Source organism: Heteronotia binoei, chromosome 8, assembly GCF_032191835.1.
Source record: "Heteronotia binoei isolate CCM8104 ecotype False Entrance Well chromosome 8, APGP_CSIRO_Hbin_v1, whole genome shotgun sequence".
NCBI lineage: Eukaryota > Metazoa > Chordata > Lepidosauria > Squamata > Gekkonidae > Heteronotia > Heteronotia binoei.
In genome coordinates, this window is record NC_083230.1 from 6,142,788 (window position 1) to 6,155,266 (window position 12,479).

At 45.5% G+C, this 12,479-nt stretch overlaps 1 protein-coding gene across 1 annotated transcript in view; it reads right to left on the bottom strand.

Annotated features, from left to right (window-relative positions):
• Positions 1 to 12,479, bottom strand: part of RELN (reelin) — a 659,346-nt gene that overhangs the window by 45,395 nt on the left and 601,472 nt on the right. The window contains exons 51-55 of the mRNA XM_060246073.1: positions 11,372 to 11,628; positions 10,598 to 10,752; positions 4,860 to 5,074; positions 3,781 to 3,958; positions 896 to 1,071 (exon numbers count right to left, since the gene is read on the bottom strand). Coding sequence (XP_060102056.1) covers positions 896 to 1,071; positions 3,781 to 3,958; positions 4,860 to 5,074; positions 10,598 to 10,752; positions 11,372 to 11,628 — 981 coding nt within the window. The remainder of the gene's footprint in view (positions 1 to 895; positions 1,072 to 3,780; positions 3,959 to 4,859; positions 5,075 to 10,597; positions 10,753 to 11,371; positions 11,629 to 12,479) is intronic.

The following is a 12,479-nucleotide window of genomic DNA, read 5'->3' on the forward strand; positions in this document are numbered from 1 at the left end:
AAACAAGTTCAAAAGGAACATCAGTACTCTACGCTTCTCTTAGGTCAAGGGCCCAAATCGCTGACCTTTTCACCATCACTCAAGGAGTAAGATATGATTTGGATCTTCAGTCGACACTCAAAAATGTTTGGAGATTATGGCCTAATTTATGAAACAAAACTTTTAGGAAAGGGAAACTTTTCTATTCATAGTTTCTGGAAGGCAGAATAGGGAGAAAGACTGTATATGTGAACATGATTTTCAGTTCCATTGGCCACATATGTAGCTTTGCTGGGGACCATTCCTAACTGCTCTGGCTCAAAGTTTCTTTGGTATTTGTGTGTGTGTGTGTGCATGCACCTGGAAGTCATGGTGATAATTCATCTGTTTCAATTTGGCACCCCCAGAAGGCTGGTGTCGTAGGCAATCACCTAGTTTGCGTAGTGGCAGGGCCAGCCCTGGCTACAATGGACAACCAATCGGGGGGGGGGGTATCTGGGAGGGCTGTTTTTGGAGGCAGAGACACCATATTTGCAACACAGCTGCTCAGGCCTCTCCTCAACTCCCCCTAAGTTTCAAAAAGATTGGCTGAGGGGAGCAAACGCAGGAAGAAAGCCCTGCCAGGCACAAGGGCAGATCAGTTGTTCATGGACTGGTTTGGAGCCCTGCAGGGGTCAAATCCAGCCTGTGGGCCAGCTGGTCTATAGCTTTATGCCCCTCCCAAGCTTCTTTATGCCCCTCCTCAGGCTCCATCCCCCTAATCTCCAAGAATTTGCCAACCCAGAGTTGGCAACCCTAGGCCTAAGCATTAAATGCCTCCTGTTTCTGTCAGGACTGCTCCTCTCTCTTTATTTAAGAACTATCTTGTTTGAAGTGCTTTAGTTCAAGACCAATGCTGTGAAATATCTTGATATACTTTGCGCCCCGCAGATCCAAGTCCTGGGTGATGGCTTGTCTCACAGTTGGCCCTCCAAAATACAGAGCTGTGTCCTCTGCGAGGATCCCGCATTCCATGCAAGCAGTGCCGCCTTCAAGAGACATCCACAGATCTGGTCTGATTTCTTCGTTGTCAAAGCGTTCCTTCAGAAAAGTCTGTTAAAGGAGTGCAACATTTGAGAATCCAGGGGTTAACTCACATCATTTCTACTGCTGTAGAAAAGAATCTTAGCAAAATGTGATTTTTAAAAATGTCCCCTTTTTGGGTACATGTTGCATATATTCTTTGTAGGGTTGCCAATCCCCAGGTGGTGGCAGGGGATCCCCTGGTTTGGAGGCCTCTCCCTGCTTCAGGGTTATCAGAAAGCAGGGTGGGTGGGGGGGGGGGGGAGAGAAATGTCAGCTGGGAACTCCATTATATTCTAAGGAGAGGATATGATGGAGAATTGATCTGTGGGTATCTGGGAGTCTAGGCACCAAATTTTCAGCATAACATCTAATGCCTCTCCTCAAAACACTCCCCAAGTTTCCAAAAGATTGGACCAGGGGGTCCAGTTCTATGAGCCCCTGAAGAAGGTGCCCCTATGCTCATCATTTCCAAATGGAGGGAAGGCATTTAAAAAGTGTGCGGTCCCTTTAAACGTGATGGCTAGAACTCCTTTTGAAGTTCAGTCATGCTTGTCACACCCTTGCTCCTGGCTGCACCCCCAGTGTCTCCTGGCTCCACCCCCAGAGTCCCCAGAAAATACTTGATTTGGACTTGGCAACCCTAATTCTTGGAGAAGTTTAACCCTGTTTGCAGAATAGATAAAAGATAATTCAAAAGATGGGATTCTATCAGCTTTGCTGCTAGCATAAGAGGGGAGGAACGGCAATTTTGCTCTTGTTGTTGCAGGTCCGTCTTATGATGCATGTTGTCTACTTGGGTCCCATGTTGCCTAACAGGGCCTTTAAAAAGGATCCAATGGGGTCCCTTTCTTCCTCTTTTGCCAGTTGAAAAGCTGGCAGGATCCAACGCAAAGGCTTTAAATTATCACACTGGAAGAGGAAGAAGAGTGTCCTACCATTATAATGGTTAAAAATTCTATCCGTCATAAAATCCAGGCCAATTTTGCTCCCCTCCCCCCAGGAAATTGCTGAGTCAGTGCAGTTTAAAAGAAATATGTTCACCTTTCAATTTTACAAACATTGGCTCTGCACAGTAAAACTACCTTTAATTTTTTTTTTATTCTGTTGCTTAAACTGGATCCCAAACTCAGGCTTATTGCTCAGGCTGTGCTTGTTTCATTGGGTGAAAATCAGTTGAGCATTCAGTCATAGGACAAAGAAGGTACTACTGTGGTTTCATTCTGAAGTATTGGCTACTCCAGTGCAGTTCCTCAGTGGGCCATGGAGGGCAGAAATAAAGAACTTTTTCACACAGCCTATGTATTCCGGTATGGAAGCTGGTCAGTTACTGAACTGTAACGGGTTTCTGCTGGCATTTCAGACAGACCCAACTCAGTAACTGGCTGCTACCGGAATACTGTCACCTTTTCACACAGTCCCGCGGCTGTCCCGGTAGTGAGGCATGCCTGAGTCGTTACTAACAAAGAGCAGCTTCTTCCACTTTTCAACCCCTCCTTCCGGGTTGAAATCGGTATGGGGCGCTGTGTGAAATGTCCACTATCTAATCCGGGAGCAGTTTTTGCGCCCTTTTTTGCCCGCCGGTGCGCGATCTCCAGCTTTTTTGGGGGGAACGACGGACTAAGATTGCTATAGTGCTATAGCGACATATCACAACAGCATCACCATAGGGATGCCTGGGCTCCATTAAGATGCCAGAGATCGCCACCGCTGAAACTTGGTAACTTATCTCAATGGAGCCTAGCCATCTCTATGGTGGTGCTGTTGTGATACGTCGCTATAGCGATCTTTGCCCGATGTCCCCCCCCCCCAAAAAAAAAATAAGCCGGCAGGCGAAAACGGCTGGCGCTGGTGGAAGCGAGATAAAAGCGGAACAGTGTGAAATGGCTTGCTTCAATCACGGAACCCTACCGGGGAAAAAAACATGTGTCTGAAAACTCCCATCCCTGTCTCAGATTACTGCAAGGCGGCACAATACTGACTCCCTTCCGGTTTGCACCGGTAAGTGTGAAAAGGCCCAAAATCATTGTGGCAATCCTCACTGGTTTCTCCATTTGTGCTAGGACATTAGTCCCCGGGGCACGGTCCACCCTCTCTCCAAGGCTGGGCTGACAGCACACAGGGTAGCTCCAATGGTAGCAGCACAACACACCACCTTTTCTGGGTGGCAGCCTGATGCCCCTGCACTGATTCTCCTGCCTTCTGAAGCTAGGAGGACTGTGCCACATATTTCACAGCAGCACCAACATGATGATGTCTTGCGGCTGGATCATTCCTGCTCCACTTTTGAGACTGGGTAGTCTGACTGCAATGTTCAGAGAAAGCCAGCCTAGACCTGGTGTGTTTGTGGCAAGTGTCTGAGAAAGGTGCATTTGCTGAATTTCTGCCTAGACAAATCCCTCAAGCCCAAAGCTGAAAAAACGAGGCAAACAGGTTTGTACGGCATCTCATCTGTACATAACCATAATATGTAAGACTGTGTGTAGAATGTGCTTCTTGCTTACAGGGTATGGATGTTAAGTTTAACTTATAATTTCCATGCTATTTGCAGATCAGGTTAATTTTTAAGTGGCTTATCTCTTCTCAAAGGTTTTGATTGTAGAATATTTTTAAATTTCTCTATCTGCTTTCTCTAGCTTTGTTTTTGTATGCCTAAAACAATCTACCACAGGTATCTAGGTTCTGGTATTTTTATCATATCCTCCGTGTGTAGTCTACACCAAAATCTATTTTGATTACCTTCAAAGTCTGAGTCAAGTAGCAATTTGGACCAGAGAAACCTGGATCACAGATGCATTTTTCTTTCAGACAGTCTCCATGGCCTCTGCAGTTATCTAGGCAGCCAGGTCCCAGGTAGAAATTGTCAATTGCCCACTGCAAGTCAGAATACTTCTGATAGAATCTAAACCGAACTGGGCTGTATTAACAAAAAGAAAGAAAGAGAGAAGATGGGGAGAAATCATTGTATCCATGAAGTACATATATGTGTAGGGCTTGCAGGACATGGTTTGTTGCAGAAGGAAGAAAGGGCAACTAGAATGATTAAAGGGCTGGAGCACTTTCCCTATGAAGAAAGGTTGAAATGCTTGGGACTCCTTAGCTTGGAGAAACATCGACTGCGGGGTGACATGATAGAGGTTTACAAGATAATGCATGGGATGGAGAAAGTAGAGAAAGAAGTACTTTTCTCCCTTTCTCACAATACAAGAATTCGTGGGCATTCAATGAAATTGCTGAGCAGACAGGTTAAAACGGATAAAAGGAAGTACTTCTTCACCCAAAGGGTGATTAACATGTGGAATTCACTGCCACAGGAGGTGGTGACGGCCACAAGTATAGCCACCTTCAAGAGGGGTTTAGATAAAAATATGGAGCAGAGGTCCATCAGTGGCTATTAGCCACAGTGTGTGTGTATATATAAATTTTTTTGCCACTGTGTGACACAGAGTGTTGGACTGGATGGGCCGTTGGCCTGATCCAACATGGCTTCTCTTATGTTCTTATGAATGGTATGGTACAGTGTTTCTTAATAACTTCTCAAAGTTGTTTTATTTCTCTTGTTTTTATGCTGTCCTTTCACCCCTTGAGACACCTTGAGGTGTCTCACCTAAAAACAGTAAAATCATTTGAACCGCTGTGACTCAAACTTGGCAGATTAATAATGAGCAGGACATTTTTACACACACTGCTGCAACAGTGATAAAATTATAGCTGACTTACAAGCAGCTGTTTTACATGAAAACTGAGGGCCTGGTGGCCAATTCATAGGAGTGCCAAACTCAGTCTCATGCTGGGTTCAGATAGTTTTTCATACTTACTTTCCCACGAGGCTCTCAGGGAGTGGGTAAGTTATCCTTTTCCATCCTTTTGTGGGAAAGAAGACAGATGGTTGGGAAACACCCCCGGAACATTTAGGGTCAGCAGGTAAGCACTGAGGGATTAGGTAGCTCCAGCTTACTCCAAAATCAGTGGAATACTGAACGTGGACATGGTTCTGGGCAATTTTTTCAGACGTTTTACATCCTACAGAAATCTAATACACATAAATGGAGATTATTTCAAGCAAGAACTGTAACACTGACATTCCATGTACATTTTAAGACATATGCTGTTCCAGGCCTCATTTGGGGCAGGAGTTCACAGGAGTGGAGCTCTGGAACCTCTAACTTTTATTGTGCTCTTTCTTTCTCCACCCCCACCCCCCACCCCATACTTGCTTCTGGGCTCCATTATTAGGCTTCCCAATCCCCAGGTCCCAGAGGGGGATCCCCCGGTTTTACAGGCTTCCCCCCTCCCCCAGCCAGCTGGCCGGTGGGGGAAGCCCCGCCCCCAGAGCCATTATGCACCTCCTTGAACGATTCCCATAGGGAATGATGGGGAATTGATCTGTGGGGCTCTGGGGGGGCTGTTTTTTGAGATAGAGGCACCACATTTTCAGTATAGCATCTAGTGCCTCTCCCCAAAATACCTCCCAAGTTTCAAAAAGATTGGACCAGGGGGTCCAATTCTATGAGCCCCAAAAGAAGGTGCCCCTATCCTTCATTATTTCCTATGGAAGGAAGGCATCTAAAAATTTGTGCCGTCCCTTTAAATGTGATGGCCAGAACTCCCTTGGAGTTCAATTATGCTTGTCACACCTTGCTCTTGGCTCTGCCCCCAATGTCTTCTGGCTCCACCCCCAAAGACTCCTGGCTCCACCCCCAAAGTCCCCAGATATTTCTTAAATTGGACTTGGCAACCCTATCCATTATTCAAACCCCCTGTAAGAATTTTGCTGAACTCTAAGATTTGACAAATTTTCTGATATTTTTCCTCACAAAAAAATGGGGAAATAACCAAAACATATACAGCAGACAGATGGAAATCTTCCTCATGCCACTGTGGCCACATAGGAGAAAGTAATGATGGAGGCAATCCTCCCTCTAAGCTGTGGAGTCTTGCGAGCAACAATTCTACCTTGTGAGCTCCTGGCATTCAAGTTGTGAGCTCCTGCATAAATTAGTTTGCTCTGGGGCCATTTTTCCTGAGCTAGGACAAAAAGGGGTGAGCCAGAGGCTGAAAAATTGTGAGCTACTTCACACTAATTTAGCTTAGAGGGAACACTGGATGGGAGTAAGATTATATTATGACAATTATAATTCAAGAAGCATTTTAAGGTAGATGCTGAGCTGATATAATTTAGTGCCCCTTCCCGTGATGTCAGGGGTGTGTGGCATATGCAAATGAGTTGTGCTACTGAGCTCTAGCACCTCTTTTTCTACAAAATGACCCCTGTGCTGTTCTAAGAAGGAAAGTGAGCCACGGGGAGGCCAGCGGAAAGTTTTATCACAAGTCAATGGAAGAGCAAAAAGGGGGAGCTTAAGAGTGGTTAGAATGTTGGACTAGGAAGGATCTGGGAGACCCAGGTTTGAAAACCCACTCTGCCAAGAAAGCCCACTGTGTGACCTTGTGCCAGTTACTCTCTCTAAGTTGCCTCACAGCTGTTGGGAAGCTAAGATGGAGGAGGGATGAATGATGTAAGACCCTCTAGTTGAAAAGAAGGGCATAAGATCCCAATAGGAAGAAAAGTAGGGAATAAATGACAAATAAATTAATGATTTATTCAGTTATCAGGCCGTTTTTCTCAGGCCAAACGAGGCATGCTCTGGGAATTGTGTGTTTGGAACTTACATCCATTTTTAAACTTGGCTATGAAGTGTGCGAGCAGTGCCAGATTAAACCCTGTGGAGGCCCCTAGGCAGTCAAACAGCAAACAGCAAGGCCCCTAGGCAGTCAAAATCTCGGGGGAGCCCTCAGAGTTGGAGCGCCTGCTCTACCACCACCCCTACAGCCTGCAGGCACCTTCTCAAAAACCCCTTTGACAAAGCTGCAGGGGAGAAGCAGAGAGAGGCAAACTTGATGACAATGCCAGCAGCAGCTCCACCAGACAAGTTGGGTAAAGAGCGGCTCAGTTGCTGGCTGGGAGGGCTGCAAGCGGGGGGAGTATCGGGGGAAAGCTGGCCCGGGGCCCCTAAAGGCGTGGGGGCCCATAGCCAGTGCCTACTTGTCCTAATTGTTAATCTGGCCCTGTGTGCAAGATTCCTGTGCTTCAATTCTATAAAACTGCAAAAGGTGAATCAACAAGCAAAGTTCCACTTTAGTAACAAAACACAACACAAATTAAATCTCCTCTAAACGAGTTGGTACAATATGGTGGGAGAAAAGGTTGTGCAGGAACAGTACTCCAAAATCTTGCCTACATCTGCTCTGCAACTGGGCCAAGGAATAATGAAGACTGAAGAACTATGGGTAGGTAGACTGCAGGGATTAAGGCACTTGATGAGTCCAATGATCTGAAAAGAAAACCCCGTGCAAATGTACTTTGATGTATACAGGTTAAAATCTGACTTGTGTGGAACCTTTTAAGGGCCTGCTTCTACTGACCATCTCAGACATGCTACATTGTTCAACGTAACACTACAGCAGTGTGTTTCAAAAGGACAGAGAAAATAAGACTTCATTATTGAAGAGGACAAATTTCGTAATATTTTTTAGCCTCAATGAACAATCTTCCTGGAGTTCAATGAAGAAAGCTACATATGGATTTTTTTTTTTACATTTCTATATTATCACATCTTCTGAGATTCCTTCCATTTGTATGGTGAACTACTAAATATGCAGAGTACTGCTGCACCCTACTGCCATAGTTAAACCAATACACATTCTGATTTCTTAGGTTTGGAACAGGGATCAGTGGGACCGATTCTGCACTCATCCTTACACCGCTCTCATGTCTGTTTTCTCCACGCAGCGTCCTCCTGATTTCCCACTATTTGTGCCGAGGATGCAGCAAACATTGCAGTGTTCATGCAGCAAATGGAAACCACTAAAAACCAGTTTCCGTTTGCTGCACAAAACCCACGATGTTTGCTGCAGTCCTGGCGCAAATAGTGGGAAATCGGGAGGACGCCGCGCAGAGAAGATGGACGTGAGGGTGGAGTAAGGTGAGTGTGAAATTGGCCTGAGTTGCATTATGTTTTAAGCAATGGAAGAATCCAACAAAACTCCCCAGTTTAGATCTTCATGATTTGAATCCTAGGTATCTCAATGAGCAGTTTTGTCTATATGAACCCCTTGCATCTGCCAATTGTACTCTGCTCTATATATCTGATGTTGAGAGATTTTTTGTTGTTTTAGTTACTTCAATATTATTGTACATATTATAAAATTTATTTTAAATTTATTGAGAAAAACAAATGACTGAAAATGTTGTTGTGGCTTCAAGTACATTCCAAATTATATAGCATAAAAAGGAAAAAATGCAGAAAAGGGCAACCAAGACAATTAAAGAACTGCAGCACCTTTCCTATGAGGAAAGGCTAAAGAGTCCGGGGCTTTTCAGTTTTGAAAAAAGGGCAACTAAGGTGACATGACTGAGGTTTATAAATAATAATGCTTGCTGTGGGGAGAAATACAACAGGCACTAGAGATTTACTGTGGGTGAGTGTCATGGCCTTGGGGGTGCTGGGGAGTGAAGGAAAAGATAGAGGGAGGCAAGGTGTGGGAAGAAGGCAGCTGTAACCATCAACCTACCTTTATCTGCCCCTCTGACTTCAGCTTTCCATCTCCTCCCCCCACTGCAGCCTCTGCCTAGGAAAAGGACAGTCTTTCTCTGCAGTGGGGACCAGCTTACATCACTTTCCTCTCCCCCTTTTGAACTGCACAACTATCCTGTGAGGTAGGTTAGACTGAAAGTATTTGGATGGTCAAAAATCATCCAGTCAGTGTCCACAGTAGGAATCTGGGTCTGGCAGACCCCGCTCTGAAGTGCTGACTGTCATGTCACAGTGGCTGTCATGGGGGGCTGCTGCTGAACAGGAAGAAGATATTGGATTTATATCCCGCCCTCCACTCTGAATTTCAGAGTCTCAGAGCGGCTCACAATCTCCTTTATCTTCCTCTCCCACAACAGACACCCTGTGAGGTGGTTGGGGCTGAGAGGACTCTCACAGCAGCTGCCCTTTCAAGGACAACTCCCACGAGAGTTATGGCTGACCCAAGGCCATTCCAGCAGGTGCAAGTGGAGGAGTGGCGAATCAAACCTGTTTCTCCCAGATAAGAGTTCGCACACTTAACCACTACACCAAACTGGCTCTCTACACCAAACTGGAACAAGTAGCAAGGCCTAGTTAAGTCATGCCAGTCAGATGTCAGCCATGCCTAGCGTAGAAAACCTCCAGGTGGAGGCTAAAGATCTGATATCACAACTGAACCCCAGACAACAGATCTTTCTCCCCATACTGCAGAAAATAACTGCTTTGGAGGGTGGGTCCCCAGCTAGGGCCTCTCCCCTTCTCAAAGTGTGGCTTCCATAGATTCCACCACAAAATCTCCAGGAATTTTCCAACCTGGAGCTGGCAACTGTAGTCAGGAGTGGCCCCAATGAGTTCTCCCTCAAAGACCTAAATAGGTCTTGAAAGGGCCTCCTCCCCACCACCTTTTACTGACAGGACCAAGTTGGTTGACTAGCGACAGGCATTGAGTGGAAAGCAAAGGCAGCTTCCCCAGTGGCCCAGTCTTAAATACAGGATACCATATTCTCTTTCTTTCTCTCTCCCTTTCCCCTATATCTGTTTCTAGAATAAAATGTCGTTGTTCTGCTGGCAAGTGATGCAACTTTTTGTCTCTCTGGCTGTTTGGTTCCCCAGAGGGGGAGGGGGAGGAACCCTAAGCCAATCAAGGGAAGGCTTTCAGTGGCAGTTTCCTTCATCCCTCTGTCAGCCAATCTAGGGAAGGCTTTCTTTCTCTCCTATGTGAAGCAGTGCCAAAGTCCTCAGCCAATGGAATGCAACAGACTTTGAGTGGCGGTTGATGGGCCAGTGGTTAATGCACATCCTTCAGTCAATGGGAGACCTACATTTGGCCACTCCACAGTGCTTTTATTATAGAGAGGATATATGAGGTATAAAAAGTTGATGAAGAGAATGTTTTCTCCAATAATACTAGAACTCAAGAGCACCTGATAAAGTTGATGGGAAACAGATTCAGGAAGGACAAAGGAAATACCTCAGCACTCAATGAGTAATTAAATGTTGGAATTCAGTGATAATGGATGCAATGACAGCTATGAGCATAGAAGGTTTTAAAAAGAGATCAAACAGATTCATGCAGAATAAGTCCATGACTGACTACTAGCCATTGTCACCAAGGCAACCTCCAAAGTCAGAAGTTAGCAAACCTCTAAGTACTAGTGGCAGGAGGCAACATCAAGTAAAGATCTTGATCTCTATGTTCTCCAAGACAACTGGTTGGCCACTGTGTGAAAAATGATGGTAGACCACTGGTTTGATCCAGCAGAGTGGTTCTTGCATTCTTATTTTAAAGAGTATTCTGATATGACCATTGCAGCAACTTCTATTGTTCCCCAGTAATTACAGAGGGTACTTCATTTAGCAAAAATCAGCAGTACAGGCACTAAAATCCATACTTTTCACATGGCCTTCTACCATTCAAAAGCTGTTTACCAGTTTTGTAGTTTAAGCAGTGCATCGTAAGCTTTAGAAATCAAATTTGCTACCTTGAACTGCATAATCCAGTCTTCTGTCGGAGTTAGATCATGTGTGACAGCATAAACTTCTCTGCCATCATGACTACCACACATCATGACACCATCAGGAGAGTCACAAAACCTTTCAATCGAACAGTCATCATGGAACAGCCAATGCTCATTCACTTAAGAAAACAACATTCTGATCAGTACTTTAAAACATTTAAGAATTAAAACTGGTGACTGTGTTAATACTTGAAGACAATTACAAGATTGTTGAACCTTTAATACATTATTAATGAATTATAATGAAATAATTATAATGAAATAATGGAATTCACTGCCACAGGAGGTGGTGGCGGCCACAAGTATAGCCACCTTCAAGAAGGGTTTAGATAAAAATATGGAGCACAGGTCCATCAGTGGCTATTAGCCACAGTGTATGTGTGTATATAAAATTTTTTGCCACTGTGTGACACAGAGTGTTGGACTTGATGGGCCGTTGGCCTGATCCAACATGGCTTCTCTTATGTTCTTCTTCATTATTCCAAGCTAAAGCAAAAGTTATTTAACTATGTTTGTATTATTTTTTAGAAGTTTGCATTATAATACATTTTTTTTTGCTATGTCTTGTTCTGGAGATACCAGCTTTGTTTTGAGCAGTGCTCTTGTGATTTAAACAGCTTGCGGCAATTCTGAAGGTGAAGCTTTTCCTGCAACCAATTAAGGCATATAAATATTGCCAAGAGGGGGGGGAAACAACACTGACATGCTTCTCAGGTTCTCTTCCACGTGGACTCCTACCTGTTGTCTGGTCTTCCATGAACATATCAAAAGCTATCCTCCCCACGGGTCCTGCATCTGCAGGCAAGCGTTCATGTTGTGGCACAGGGGCACTGCTGAAAGTGTCTAACATCACTGTCCTCTGATCAGCTGACCCTGATATCAGTATGTTGTCAATAGCCCAGTCATTCTGATCAAGGCCATCGTGCTTGGGCTGCCACCACCGGAAACGGGTTCCCATTTCTTTGGCATCAGGAGGAAGGAGAATGTTCACAAAACTAAAAAGCAGCAATTAAGAGAGGCTATGTGAAACCTTTTTTTATTATCTAAATGTATGTTTCAGAAACTAAAAAAGGGAAAAATAAGCAGTTCCATGGCCCTTTAAATTCCACTTGTTCATATTCTATGATTTGCTCCACTATTTCTGCACCAGCAGCCCCGCAGCCAGGATTTGAAGAATTGGGGGCCCCTGATTTTTTTCAGGGGGCACATAGTGGCCTCAACCTCCATGGCTTTCTCTCCTACCACCGCTGAGGAAAGCTGCCAGCTCGCTGCCATACAGCCTCCCCCCTCCCCACAGCTGCCCCAAGGTGATCCCTTTCCACCCCTCTTCCAGCAGCTCTGGTGGGGAGCCACTCAAGAGGTTTAGATACATGCCGCACACTCTCCTGCCCTTACCTGTAGCATGATCCAGCTAGGCAAGACCGGTGGGACAAGGGGTGTGTGTGGAAGTTGCAACTGATTTCTGGGGCTATAAGACCTCCAATTCGGATTTCTTCCTGTTAGAGGGCGAGCTGAGGCTACCCAAGCGCAGCTCCCACCCTCACTCGGGTGGCTAGCGAGACCAGGCCAGAAAACCCCTGCAGGCGAACATCACCTCTCCACTGATCCCCAGCCCCGGACTGCAGCCAAGACCTCCACTTGTGTGCACCAGCCTACCCTACCCTGCCCTGTCTGCAATGGAGCCATCTGCCCTCTACCTCCACCGCCCCACTTGAGGGCCAAAACGGCCTCTTCTTGCAGGCACCCTCTAGCCCAACGTCAGCCCAAGGTCCTGGGCACTGAAAGTGCCCCGTTGTTTCTGCTTGCTGAGGGGTCAGAGATTTCTTCCAGCCTCTAAGCAAGCAGA